The sequence below is a fragment of the Lasioglossum baleicum genome, chromosome 7 (genome assembly GCF_051020765.1).
Source record: "Lasioglossum baleicum chromosome 7, iyLasBale1, whole genome shotgun sequence".
Classification (NCBI taxonomy): Eukaryota; Metazoa; Arthropoda; class Insecta; order Hymenoptera; family Halictidae; genus Lasioglossum; species Lasioglossum baleicum.
Genome location: NC_134935.1, coordinates 15,408,797 through 15,424,093, shown reverse-complemented (window position 1 = coordinate 15,424,093; position 15,297 = coordinate 15,408,797). Strand labels below are relative to the sequence as shown.

General features: G+C 38.5%; 1 protein-coding gene across 4 annotated transcripts in view; it reads right to left on the bottom strand.

The window, feature by feature from the left end:
• Window positions 1–15,297, bottom strand: part of LOC143210826 (neprilysin-1) — a 181,130-nt gene that overhangs the window by 87,376 nt on the left and 78,457 nt on the right. For all 4 annotated transcript variants that reach the window (XM_076428039.1, XM_076428041.1, XM_076428040.1 and 1 more), the window contains one exon: window positions 7,057–7,271. In XM_076428039.1, the coding sequence (XP_076284154.1) occupies window positions 7,057–7,271 (215 nt within the window). The remainder of the gene's footprint in view (window positions 1–7,056; window positions 7,272–15,297) is intronic.

The following is a 15,297-nucleotide window of genomic DNA, read 5'->3' as shown; positions in this document are numbered from 1 at the left end:
AACCTCGGCTGTAATTCCCGGCCCGCGGAACTTTTTAATAAAAGCCCCCGGTGAAACGGGCGTAGGGTTGAAAGGATTCGTTCAGACAATCGCCCGAGGCTGGTGCGGCGCTGACAACGTTGGCAACGCTCTGGCAACGGTCTAACGCTGTCCATGTCAGCGAGTGGGTGTCCCGTTGTCAACCCAGACCTAACCCCTTTTGTCCGGCAAGTTTCCCAGCGATTGTGATAACGGCTCAAGGCCGTGGGGACTTTAATACTTAAGCTCGACAAAAGAGAGTCGACGTCGTCGTGACGGCACTTCCGTGTGCCCGTTAGCGAGCAACGAGCAGAACGACGGACACCGTCGGATCCCTCGTTCGACCATCTCCGGGACACTTTATTCTTACCGAGGCTTTATGGGGATCATGCTTGTCGATCGCTCGCCGACTTGATCCGCAAGGTTTTTCGACGAGAGAACGATTTGTGGAGTGACGACAATTGGTCGGACCGCGGTTGATTTAAAACACCCTGCGGAGCACACAAAATTTTTTTTTGGGAATCAAATTAATGTGGATTTGTAGATTTGAGTCCTCTGTTTGTAATCCTGTTGGAAATTTTAATGTACCATTTTTTGCTTCGGTTTTATATCACTTTGAATCTCGTGTGTGCCATTTAGTGGTCGTTTTGGAAACTTTATCAACTTCGAGTGTGCCTAAGGTGCTTGAAAAATCTTTTCGCGAGTGAAACTTAATGCGGATATGTAAATTAGAGTCCTCTGTTTGTAATCCTGTTGGAAATTTTAATGTACCATTTTTTGCTACGGTTTTATATCACTTTGAATCTCATGTGTGCCATTTAGTGGTCGTTTTGGAAACTTTATCAACTTCGAGTGTGCCTAAGGTGCTTGAAAAATTTTTTCGTCAGTGAAACTTAATGCGGATATGTAAATTAGAGTCCTCTGTTTGTAATCCTGTTGGAAATTTTAATGTACCATTTTTTGGTTCGGTTTTATATCACTTTGAATCTCATGTGTGCCATTTAGTGGTCGTTTTGGAAACTTTATCAACTTCGAGTGTGCCTAAGGTGCTTGAAAAATTTTTTCGTGAGTGAAACTTAATGCGGATATGTAAATTAGAGTCCTCTGTTTGTAATCCTGTTGGAAATTTTAATGTACCATTTTTTGTTTCGGTTTTATATCACTTTGAATCTCATGTGTGCCATTTAGTGGTCGTTTTGGAAACTTTATCAACATCGAGTGTGCCTAAGGTGCTTGAAAAATCTTTTCGCGAGTGAAATTTATACGAATATGTAAATTAGAGTCCTCTGTTTGTAATCCTGTTGGAAATTTTAATATACCATTTTTTGGTTCGGTTTTATGTCTCTTTGAATGGTCCATGGTTCAACAGAGGCGGTTCGAGCACAGCCATAAATTCCGAGAGCCCGGATCGTTCTCGTAACTCGTCCACGACGAAGAAGAAGCTTGAAGAGACCTCCGATGGTTTATCGGACACGATCATCGGGGAACGTGATGGCGGTTGAAAGCAGTTAAAAGAACCGGAAGAATAATTAATGCCTGTCACGTAGTTCCCTCCTGGAGGAGACCGATACACGTACTCCATGGGATCGAAGTTCCATCACCGTCGGCTAAAAAGTTGCGAACTTCGACAACGTACACTTCGTTCCAACTATGTTGTACTTGGAACTAGTATCTTCAGGATTGTAGTCACATTTGTTGTTCAACCCTCAGGCTGTGCTCTAACCTTTGTTACGATAATTCCTCCTGGATCAAACTCCGTAAAAATTACACGTAGACACGAACTCATTTTTTAGTGCTTTGATCATTTCATCTTGTACAAAACATCTCATAGAATTTTGCATTCTTCTCAGCCTTTTAGATATCAATTGTCGAATAGAATAAAATTTTTAATTATTCTTAGGTACTTTAACAGTAGCATAAAATATAAAATAATTTATATAATTTATAAAATAATTTATATTTTACGTTCCTAAATATAAAATTCCAACCGAAAATAATTTTTAAGTTAGATGATAAATATAGATTAACACGATGATATTTAATATAATGAATATTTTTCTCAGTTGTCAAATGTAAATCGAGAGGAGAAAAAATTTTCTTTCCTGGGATGCAGTTGCAACAAGGATTGAATAGAATGTGGCATCAACGACTTTTATGTGTTTTCTCAGTTTGGAAGTTTCGGAATTTTTAAAGATCTCGTAGACTGTTAAAAAAGTTGTTGCAGAGGATCGATGTGGAACTCAATGCGCAAAGTTTGAAATAACTCGGTCGTAAGCAATTTTATAGCTATTTTCTGCATGGTCCTTCGCGATCATTTACGAAGTTCCAAACTATACCAGCAAGTTTTCAGCATTACTGGTTCTTGTATGGTCCGGCATGAGTATTGATTCCTCTGTGCAGTTTATAGTGCAGGAATATGGCGTTGTTCCAGTGATTGGCGTTACACGATTAAGGTTATACAGACTCGTTCCCCGTTTATTATTGTCATTAGACTGCGAATTTTATGCATTGCAGAGTAAGTAACATTCACGGAATAAGTGATTCCTTTCCAATGAAATCATCTTTTCTTTCACCACAGATGAACATGGAGTCTATCATTGACGTAAGAAATTACCATAGATTGCCATTTATTTAAAAACATAAAGCATAAAAAATTAACAAGTAGACTTTCCTTATAGTAAAGTTTACGAAACAAGAATTGTCTGCATCAAATGTAATAAACAAGAACGAAGTAGAAATGTCCTGTTTTCTCCAATGACTTGAATAAATTAGAAATAATACATCCATATTTTCAAATTTTTCTATTCTTTCGAATTGCACCTACTCATTGTCATAAATGCATCAAATCTACAGTACAATAAACCGTGCGTCCAATACATTCACTGGGAACCGTCGGTGATCAAACGTTCGCAAAAAGTATCACAGGGGTTCGATTGAATCCTTTGTCTATCGGCGAACAGATTCGACAGAGTTCAGCTGGCGTTTCGTGCATTTAAACATTAAAAGCGCCGATGGCGTTCCTGGGGCTACTGTTTCACCGTGCATCGATCTCACATGGCGCACCATGTGTGCCGGGTCTGGCTCGCGAATCGCCGATAAGCCCGGTATTAAGCGGTCCCTATGAATAATGAAGATGTTTTTGCAGAGTCGACGGCGTCTAGCCATCGCAACGGCTGCTAGCGCACTGTGCGATAGGAAAAAGTGGTATCTGTATTGCCATTCGATTCGAAGCTAGCTGATGCCAAGAAGGAACGTAAGTTAGACGCGTTTTGTTATAAAAGAAAGAGTTAAAATTAATTATTGGATTAACTCGATTTTAATCTGGCTTATCTGTCAATTAATTTAAGTAATCTCCTTCAATTAATGCCTTTTAATCAACCTCTTTAATCAACCCCCTGGTCAGTATTTATTAATCAACCTCCTGGTCAGTATTTATTAATCAACCTCTTTAATCAACCCCCTGGTGAGTATTTATTAATCAACATCTTTAATCCACCCCCTGGGAAATATTTATTAATCAACCTCTTTAATCAACCCCCTGGGAAATATTTATTAATCAACCTCTTTAATCAACCTCCTGGTCAGTATTTATTAATCAACCCTATTTAATCAGGTTCCTTTAATCAACTTCATTTAATCAACCCCCTTAAACCAATTTCATTGCACCAATCCCTAAGCATCAACCCCCATTCATTACTCTTCTTTAAGCAATCTTGGTTAATCAACCTCCTTTAACTAATCTATATAGACCAACCCCTATTAATCATTCCCCTTTAACTAATCTGTATTGACCAACCCCCATTAATCAACCCCATTAATCGATCATCTTTAACCAATTTGTTTGAACCCAACCCCCATTAATCAATCCCCTTAAACCACCTCCCATTAATTCACCCCCTTAACCCTCATCCGTCCCTCGTGTTACTTTGACACAGTTTTCCCAAAAGAAGTTGTACTGTTCTGTTATTTGTAGATAAATTTGCCCGAAACTTCGTGACTTTTACTTCTCTTTTTCAAAGCGAAATACGTAAACGGAAAACCAAAGATGTAAACGTTAACTCATTAATTTAAATTAAGAAACTTTACCAATAAATCTTTTACCACTGTGTCGATTTGACACCGAGGGACAGTTCCATTTCGTGAAACGAGGGACGGATGAGGGTCAAAGCAATTCCATTAATCAACCCCCTTAAACCAACCGTCATTAATCAATAATCTTGAACCAATGTATTCGGACGAACACCCACGATTCATCTATATAGAAGTATATTTGAATGAAAAATAAATACGTGTCAGAGTAGATACAGTTAGGAACGCATTGAAATCTCGAAAGTAAAATGTCGCGACGCAATTCCTAGCAAACCGAATGGCGAAAACCAGGGACAGGATTTATGCGAGTGCGGGCCAGAACTCGCCGCACGTTTGCTTGAGGAATTAACCGGCGGGTTTCCACGGTGAAACGCGCGCTATCTATTAACCTGCACGTAGCGTACCATAGCCTCGGCCAGAGAAGTATTCATCCCCCTGAGTCTCGACAGCAGAAGCGAACAAGGTAATCCCGCTCGTTAATTTCCTAGGGAATCGATGAATAAGAGCCGAGGCCACGTTTTGAAGATTTACTGGGCCCCCTTATGGTGACGCGATAGAACACATGGGCCACCGATAGAACCTCTCTGCTATTGATTACGGTGAAATCCACCGATAACTCAGTAACAAAATTCTATTAAATATCCATTTGACAATTCGTCATTCTGTAGTTATCGTTACAATAAAAATGAATTTTCTAAAATGTTTTAATGGATTCATAACGTGCAGAAATGCGAAAAAAAGACATTTGTATTGTTTAATTAATCTGCTTCGATAAAAATGTTTATACATTCTTTAAAATACAAGAACAAGAAAAATACGAGAAAATTTGGATAGAAGTGTTTCATACATTTCTAACATACAGAAATACGTGGATTAAAGTAATCTTACTCTATTGAAACACAAGATTAACTTTTAGTGAAATTTAACGAAGTCTGTCGTGCACATATATCGTATTTAAGTCGTGGCAATTGAATGTATCCAAAGAAATGAGTGCTTTTATTTGTGCTTTGAAAACAACTAGGTCAATCATGGCGTATCTAAAAAAAAAATGTTGAAACATGTAAAACAATTTCAAAACATCTAAAGCAAATTTAAAACATGTAAAACAAGTTCAATACATATAACACAATTTTCAAACATGTAAAGTAATTTTAGACCACTTAAGACGATTTCAGATGAAAACAAGTTTGGAAGATCTAAAATGAGTTTACAATAATGAAAAGTAATTTTCGAAGATGTAGAAGCATTTTGGAACATCTAAAATGAATTCAGAACGTGTAAATCAATTTTGGAAGATCTAAAATAATTTTAGAATATGTGAAAAGCAATTTTTTAGAACATCACGTTCTCTACAATGATTTTCAAACATGTAAAACAATTTTAAAGCGTTAATTAGAATATAAGGACACAACGATTCTGAGAAGCAAAAATTGCACAATACATAAACACTACTTTCTATTTTATATACAGTTGGTGATCTCTTCGACATCTCTACCGACAAAACTAACAATAAATAAAAAATGCCTACACTAAGAATTCCCTTCTGTCCCAAAACAATATTATCCCAAAGTCTCCGAGCTCTATTTCGGCCAATTGCCTTTATCAAAACCAGCCCAAGCGCCAACCCTTAAAATCTCCCATCCCCTACCCCATTACCACTCGCATTACGAATCGCACCAACCCCCATGAAACTCAACACTATCTCAATCCCCTGAATGGGGTAGACTCGTTTTCCAAGAATTGCAAGGGTGCAGGACGCGCCTTCTCACTTCTCGATAATTATTGAAATAATAAAAATAATTTTATAAGAATCGACTGTATAAATATCATTAGTGGAGCACGTATTATAATAAGAGTCGCACAAAATCTAAATAAAATCAATCTTTTGATTCTTATAAGGGAACATTTACTTTTAAGGCTCGGTAGGTTTAGTGTCAAAAGTCCTAATCAACCCCTTTTAACCAATTTCATGTCATCAACCCCCATTCATTACTCTTCTTTAAGCAATCCTGGTTAATCAACCACCTTTAACTAATTTGTCTAGACTTAGATCAATCCCCATTAATCATTCCCCTTTAACTGATTGACCAACCCCTATTAATAGATCATCTTTAATCAGTTTCTTTGAACCAACTCCCATTAATCAATCCCTATTAAACCAGCTCACATTAATCAATCACCTTTAACCAATGTGTTTGAATCAACCCCCATTAATCAATCCCCTTAAACCACCTCTCATTAATCAACCCTTAACCTTCACCCGTCCCTCATTTGGTACATCAATTCTTCTAATTGCTCAAAAAAAGTCAGGTCGTTTGGTCCGATCATAAGAAAGTTATACTGTTTTAAAGTGCGTTCAGATACTTCCGTGGTTCACTGTACATGCTTCCGAATAATGCAAATTATTCGGAAAATTAAATTAATGCAAATTAGCGTTATTTGGTTCGAACCCGGACTATAACGTTTCATGCCCCTCAAGCTATATTCATTTAGTGTAGAAATTGATCGAATCTGAGCGCCGAGAAAAATAATTACCATTAATGCAAATTACGCCTGGTAAACGTACAAATAGGATTTTTTAGGGCGATCGCGGCCTAGATTGATCTTTCATCTAGCTCTTTTGACTACTAAAAAACCCAACCATTGCATTATCGAGAAATGAGAAGGCGAATTCCGCGCTCTTGCAATCCTGGAAACGAGTCTACCCGCTTAACCCATCGTGTAAAAGTAAACAACCATATCATCCGAAACGTTTGCGCTACCCGGGTCAGTAAAGGTGTTAGCAAAAGAGTACGACCATCAGAGCTAGGGCAGAAGACAATGGAGACAGTAAAACACTCGACGCCGTAGACTAGCAATAAGATTGCAACGTGACGAGAGAAGACTACGGTCTAAGACTTGACGACAGAAGACCAAGACTAAAACGTGAAGGCTAGAAAGAAGACTCACCAGGTTCTCCGCGAAGAAGGTATCTTCATGGTGCTTGGTAGGCAGGTCCAGGAAGACGGACGACCTGGAACGATCGTAAAGATCGACGTCCACGTAGAAGTCGAAGAGAGGAGCACCGTTCACTCTCAACAGCCTCGACACCAGCGGCGTGATGTCGGCGGGCGCGATGCTCTTCGGGGGTAGATAGCCGCCGAGTTCGCGTAAAAGCTCGTAAACTGAAACAAGCGGTCATAAACAAGTTTTAACGAGACTCGCCAGGCCGTGCTGTACGTGTCGGGATAACTTGGATAACCTGCTTCGATAAGGAAACGAAACGGAAAACGTGATCGTCCAAACAGAAAAACAAGAAACTCTGCGAGACACCCTTTTCATCATCAATTGTGTACAAAGTGTACGGAAATTATGTGTCGCGACTGTCACTTTGGTGGAAATTAATGTAAAAAGAAAACTGTGACCTTGAAAATTGAATTACAAGGTCATAAGGTCATCAATGATTTTTTGATTGCATCGTATTCTAGTCCACCGTTCTCTTAAAAAAAGGATGGTAAAGTTTTTTCATTATGAAACTGATTTTTTTTACATCATATTTTCAATTCTAAGTTGGATGAAGTTTCTATGTATATCGTGGTATTGATAAAGCCCAATTACTGGCTTTCATTGGGTTGGAAATTATTCTTTCGCGCGTGAAATATATCGAAAATATTAATAAATAAAATCAGTTTCATAATAAAAAATGTTATCGCAATTTTATTAAAGAACGGTATAGCTTTGACTATGGTCCCTGCTGCATATTTTATTCTCGTGATGAGAAAAATTCGATGCACTGAAAAAAATTGTTGACTTTTAGACCTTCAAATTCAAGAGAATATGTATTCAAAACTCACAATACAAAACACCCGTCCGATTTCCTTACAAAAATGTTTATACGAGACTTCTAAAATGACGCTCTGGACCAGAAGACCCCCTTAAAATCGATGCGCTGATATGACGCAGCTTATAATGAAACGGAGACATCCATGGAGATGTACAGTTCGAATCGAGATTGCTTTTCTATTTGCGAGGATTTTTCATTTGGGATTGGCGGGGCTCGTTGATGAGGACGTATCATAAATTGCAAATGAGTGAGATAGTTTCGCGGACCGATATTTTATCGAAAAACATTGAGGAAACTGGTTTTTGAATTTTTATGATATTCTGAAGGTACGATTAATGGATGTGAATTTATTATAATAGTGCTAGCAGACATTGTACAGTTTTTTATTATTATACATGATTATAATAATTCTATTATTATAATGTAACAAAATAAAATATAAAATCCAACGAAAATCTGCAGGAATTCATATTATTTTTCATCTGATATTATCAGGACTACAAAAACTATAATTTTTCTTCATATTATTAAATCATTAACATTATCATAATCATTATTACATATGTATAATAATAAATACATAATCATAAAATACTTAATCATGAAACATTATTAAATAAGAAATCATAATTCATTAAAAAATATAAGGAACAGAGGGATGAGCAAATAAAAATTTTGAACGGACTATTTCATTTTTGAAAATCCATTTAAAAGATAGAGAAATAGATTCACATGTATGGTAAACTGAGAGATTTAGTCAGATTTCATCAGAATACACTGTCGAATTCAATGTTGTTAGTGTTTCGCCGTGGTTGATTTTAGGGGAGTCCATTCTTCACGCGCCATTGTCGAAGATGGTAACGGACGCACGCTCTGTAACCTAATAAATTCCATTGTTTATCGAGCGAGAACCGTGCCCCCGTAAGTTCCCGGCAACCAGCTATTTCGGTAAACACTGATAATTGCGATTCGACCGGGTTTACCCGCGAGTAATTGCCGTTTATCCGTAACCGTTCGCTCGTGCGCGCTTTAAACCGAGTCCCGACACGATAAGGCGGCAAAAGAAGGGAGCAGGGGGAAGAGGGGAAGAAGGGAAAAGAGAGGGGTCACGGAGAATCGGCAAGCGAAATGTCGCGAGACCCTTTCGCATACTCGTGATCACGCAACAAACCCCGGTTAAGTAAATGGCAGAATTCAATTTCAACTTCCCTGGGAATTTCCGAGAATCAATTCCACCTGAGTTATGACCCACGGCGGCGTCGACAAACTTGGAAATACCTTGTGTATAAACTCGAGCTGTTTTTATTTTTAAAAAAAAAACGGTGCATTCTGTTATTTTTACTTGTATAACAATGATCTTCAATATTTCCGTCGTTTTATCCTTAGACAGCAGATTGTATGCATTTATGACAAATAAGTAGGTGTAATTTGAAAGAGTAAACACAATAGAGGAATTTATAAATACTGTTCTATAGTTTTCAACCCATTATATATAAATTCCATTAAAAAATTAAATTTCGATTTCTCTCCAGTTTGTTGAGTTATAACTCAATTGTTATTGTAGATAGACTAGAATTTCAGAGAAAGGTTTTGTATTGTTTATCAATGTTTTATTAGATGGAACAATTTTTACTACTAATTAATTAGTTGTGTTCGCATGAACCATCGTGTTATTCTATATCAAAAAGTATTAGGGTGCAATCTTGAATAGTCTAATATTTTTCGAAATAGCTTTTTCTTTAAATGCAGATTTGAATTATGCAACTACGGATGGATTACTGTGAAAAGTCACATTGCAGGATGAGGATGCATGTTAAACCATGCAAAACTTTCCTGTATAGTTTTGTTCTATTTTTACGATAAAGCTATACTTATAATTCGGCCCAGTTACTGGATACATTCTGTACAATTTGAAACTATATGATGATCGTCTAATAGGCAAGTGAATAAGTGATAAAGACAGAGTAGAAAGTAGTCAGTAGAACAGGCTGACGTGTGGTCAGACAAGAAAGCTCTGAACATCACCTAAGTAAAATACGACGGTTCATCACTTGTAAATAAGTGAACGGGTACAAAAATGGGTCTGTGGTAAAAATATATTTGAATAATAATTAGCAAAACAGCTTTTTTAGGAAAACGAAGGAACTCTTACACTGTCAGAGTATATGATGATTGACGAGAATATTTTCTAATAGACAAGTAAATAAGTGAGATAAAGACAGAGTAGAAAATAGTCAGGCAGTAGAACAGGCTGTTGTGTGGTCAGACAAGAAAACTAGACTAAAATTAAGAGAGTTTATCACTTGTAAATAAATGAAGGGAAACAAACATGAATTCAGTGTAAAAATAGATTTGAATAATAATTAGTAAAACAGCTTTCACACAGGAGAAAGAAGAAATCACCCTCTCACTGTCCGAGTATATGATGATTGACGAGAATATTTTCTAATAGACAAGTAAATAAGTGAGATAAAGACAGAGTGGAAAGTAGTTCGGCAGTAGAACAGGCTGTTGTGTGGTCAGACAAAAAAACTAGAGTAACTTAAGAGAGTTCATCACTTGTAAATAAATGAAGGGGAATAAGAATGAATTCAGTGGTAAAAATAGATTTGAATAACAATTAGCAAAATAGCTTTCAGGAGAAAAAAGAAATATCAACCCTCTCACTGTCAGAGTGTATTTCCGGTGCCGCAGGTTCGCAGCATAGTCAATATTGCAGCGAACAATCCAAAGGTGGTGGAGTATTTTCCACAGCGGAGGGTGCGCAGTCATTCGTCATCCGTCTGATTTCTGTAAAGCGTATCACGCTCGGCAAACTGCAAACTGCATCGCGGGTGCAGCACGAGCGAAGAAACCGCGGCAGAGAAAGAACGAGGGAAAGAAAGAGAGAGAAAGAAAGAGAGAGAGAGGGGTCGAAGATTGTAGCTAATAAAAACGAAACAGCGCGCGGAAAATAAAAAAAGGGGAAAAACCGGCGCGAGAGATCGCGTGTCGCGGCCGATAACGATCGCAATATAATACGGCCGCTTATAATATCATTGGCGCGGCTTATCCCGTCGGCCGATCACTTCAATTCATAATAGAATTTATTTTCTAACGCGAGAATCGGAACGGGCGTGTTCAGTACAAGGAGAGAGATGCAGAGAGAGAGAGAGAGAAGGAGAGATTGTTCCCCTTGAACGAAGTTTTCCCCTTGCGGCAGGGCTGTTAGCGTCACGAACGCGCTCCATGGGAAATAAAGCACCTCGAGTGATCTCTCGAGTCGGAGATTTACTCGCGCGGAACCACAGCGCGACGAGTGGCTGCTTAATCGACGCGTTACGCGGCCTTGAGGACAACGCCGCCGCTATTATCATAAATTTATCCTCGCTGCCTTTTTTACCACCCCTCTGATTACCTCCGGATCCCCAAATGTGCTTGGTCTGATGCAAAAGTGGTGCACAGCCAATTTACATCTCTGAACTTTTGTCTTTATGCGAAATGAAATACTTCTTTTTCTATTTTGTTCAACTTGTACTGCTTTTGCGTTGTACGATCAATTTTTTCAAAATTTATCCATATTTTATTGCAAGCAGTTGTTCACCATTTTGTCTTCATGTAACTATGGCTTCTAAAAATTTTCGATAAATGCTGGAATATAAAATTTGACAGAATTTCGTATGATTTTAATCTGCATTAATTGACATATTTCAGATCTATGAAGACTGCTACGACTGTTAATAAGATTTTATTCTATTCCACTACAAATTCCATGAACGTCTGGAGTTCAGGGGCATTTATATTCTACTGGCCTGAGTAAATTCATTTCACAGTCCCTATTGTACCTGTCTGTCTGAAGATCAACACTAATACAACTTGCATGAAACACGAAATAACACTATCCCACTTACAGTATCATAGACCAAACCGATTCCAGCTGTCTGACTGCGAGCTATCTTAATCCACTTGCTTCATCACTCCTATTCTACCTGTTTCAATGTAGCTTGTTCCACTTGTCCAAACATAGATCAATTCCATTCTACCTGTGTCGGTATACATACATCAACTCCAGTCTGCTTGTGTAACCATAGACAGCCTCTATTCCACTTGCTTGACCATTCATCATGCATATTCCACGTGCTTGATCACTCACTCACCAATTCCACTTGTCTGACTGTTCACCATGTCATTACCAACGACAATCACCTAGACATACCAACAAGTTATACCATTTTAATTGTCTATTTCAGCTATTTATCAAATTTTCCAATGCTGAACGTAAATAACATTACAAACTACTCTTAAAGAAAGTATAGGATTTATATTTTTGTTTTGTGTCTGATATTTTGACACAATGTTACTATAATAAATAGACTGCGGATTTTATGCATTTATGACAAAAATAAGTACGTACAATTTAAAGCAGTGATCATATTAAAAAGATGGTAGGGCATCAGTATATCAACTTCAACTGTACAAGATAATTAGAAGAAGAAAAAATTTCGTAGGTGGCCCCTGTATTTTGCAATTGATGTATACATTTCTTATTTCGCATAAAGATCAGCAGTCTAATAATAAATCTTCGAAAACATAGCCAGTAGTTAAAATATTAATTCCACCATTGAAAAGATTACCAGAATTTCGGAAGCAAACATTCGAACAAACCACCCCTATATTGCCAGTACACCCTCAACAAATTTCCACCCTCATTTCAAAAGCGATCCGGAAACACAAATCGGCCAAATTACAACAAGACGTGAGCAACAATCGCGAATCGACAGTCGCACTCGGATATCACGCGACGCGTAATCAAATTACATTCCACCCTTAAAGCCAACCCCCTATTTATCTCTGCCGAACATTCGGCGCGAATCGATACACATTTACTTTATTAAAACCGAATGATTCGTCGCTCGGGAGACCTACGAATCCCACCGCCGGTGCATCCTGCCACGAAACGGGGGTGAAATCCACCCCTCGGTGTCTCGAGGACGACGAACAATCCCTTCGCTAGAGTAACAACCGAGTACAACAGCGTTGTCCAGACTGGCCGCAGGTCTAATTTCCAGTTTCCGGAACAGCGAATTATCAGCCGCTGCAACATTCCCCGTGGCGCGTCCTAGCATCCCCTAACGAACAACCCTTCACAGAGTGGTACAGAAGCGACGACGAATTTCGGGCGTCGCCGATCGAAAGCAATCTGGCCAGCGCGTGCAGCTTGCGTCATGCTCGGAAATATAGATGTAACTAGAATGGGTGTGAGGGGGTTCGAAGGAAGGGGTTGGAGGACGCGGTGGTTGATGTCGATTTGGTATATATAACGCGACCCACCGGCGCGATTGTTCGGTCCGATTGAAATCACGCGAAGCTTTACTTAACGGCGAACTTGCGGATTTCGAGAGCACGGATACACTACCCGGCCTCCTTCTAACCCTCTAACCCTCGACCCGACCCTTAATGGCGGCCGGGATGCTCCTCGAGCCTCTAATCGAAATTCTCCGGCGGCGTTTCTCAGACGAGAGTGTCGGGATAATTTCGTCTGATATATCGTCTCGCCGACCAGGAAACGTTTCACTCGGCTGCGGGATCGTAGAAAATTATTTATGGCACTGAGGGATGCTCTGAACTTCATTTCTTTCTTCTGTACGGTGGCTTTTGGTTAGAAGAAAAGATAGGGTGTCCAGATAACTATGATCAGAGAAGAGTGATATTTAGAAAAGAGGAATATGGATAGTAGGACTTCCTCATGCAGTAAAATTAATAAATAAGCCAGTGAAGAAAAGGCTTCAGCTTAGAGTGCTGCAGTAGAATGAGGATGGTCTGTCGACAGACAAGTAGATCAAGGATAAGCTTCGGCGATTTAGAATGAATACATTTCGGGCCCAAAGTCAAACAAGTGGAACAGGAGCGGAATCATACATGCGGAATAAAATTGCTCGCGCAAGTAGAATAAGGAGACCTGTAACCAGACACGCACAATAGAGATAATAAGAGAGAACACGGCATGGAGAGCTAAAATTTTCTGGCGCGGCGAAATGAATAGGACAGCTCGTGGGAAAAGACAAACTAAAATACCTGAAATAACACGCAGTATAATTTTAGTATAATCGGACGGGCTGTGTGTGTGTGTGTAGTCATGAAAACGTGGACTACAGATAAAACTCAGCAATATAAGCCGAATACAATGAACATACTGCGGATTTCATGCGTTTATAATAAATAAGAGTGGACGATTACATTGTTCAAATAAAATAATAAATAATTTCACCTCGACAAGAGCTTATCGAAGTAACTAAATTGATTGTTAAAGTTCAGCTGCACTCGCTTGTAACATTGTGCTTTAACACACGAAATAAATAGAATAATGGCGAATACGAATTATTGTTCAAATGAAAGATGAAATACCAAATAATATGAATTTTATTTAGAGTGCAAATAATTGAATAATTTGAGTTAAATTAACTGCCAAGTCGAATAAAGTAACATACAATTATTTTATGTAGCGAAATAACGTAATATTATTTTTCAAATAATTTATTCTGATAATGCCTAACCCTGATGTACAGTAGCGGACAGAAGTTTAACTTCTTTTCAGTAGATTATCGCATTTTATTATAGATACTAAACGTCGAACAATTCCTAATTGTTCTCAACATTTACAATCTATCTACTTGCAATGCTATATTTGCTGCAGACATTACGACTTATTTATGAAAAAGGTTAATATGAAAATGTTAATATAAGTAACAATAATTTCTTTGAAATATTCACGTGCATAAGGTATCATGGTTTCCTTCATAATGTCCAGATATTGAAACCTTTCCATAATGCCATTAATGTTTCGGATTGGTTCTGGACCGTTTCGAGAGAATGTCCACACCATTGCACAACCACCACCGTGTTTAAATGTTCCTGCGGTGCAGTTTGGATTATTTAATCTTCGCCTTTGCGACATCTGATATATCGAATCCTGTCAGAAGATACTTTATTGAATTTCGACACTCAAGAGCAATTGAGAACTATTAGACGTTTAGCATCTCTAATAAAATGCGATAATCTACTGAAAGATAGTGGTCTTAAACTTCTCCCGCTACTGTAGACATATTGAATGCAGAGAGGCAAAGAGAAATCAAATAGTCAAATAAATGCAGTCAAGTAACAAGGGAAGTTCTATGGGAGGTTTGATATTGATTCTAATTCGAGTCGGCAGTAATTAGAAGCCGTAACGAGATGCCGAGCGCGACGAGCGTACAAGGCACGGCAGCGGATCGAAAACGCGTAAACTCCGGAACGTCGGGAGAGTGGCCCGCGATGGAAACAATCCGGAAGTTCCATTTCCGCTGGCCACAGTCTTCCCCGAGCGCCTCGGCACGGGAATTCAATCGAGA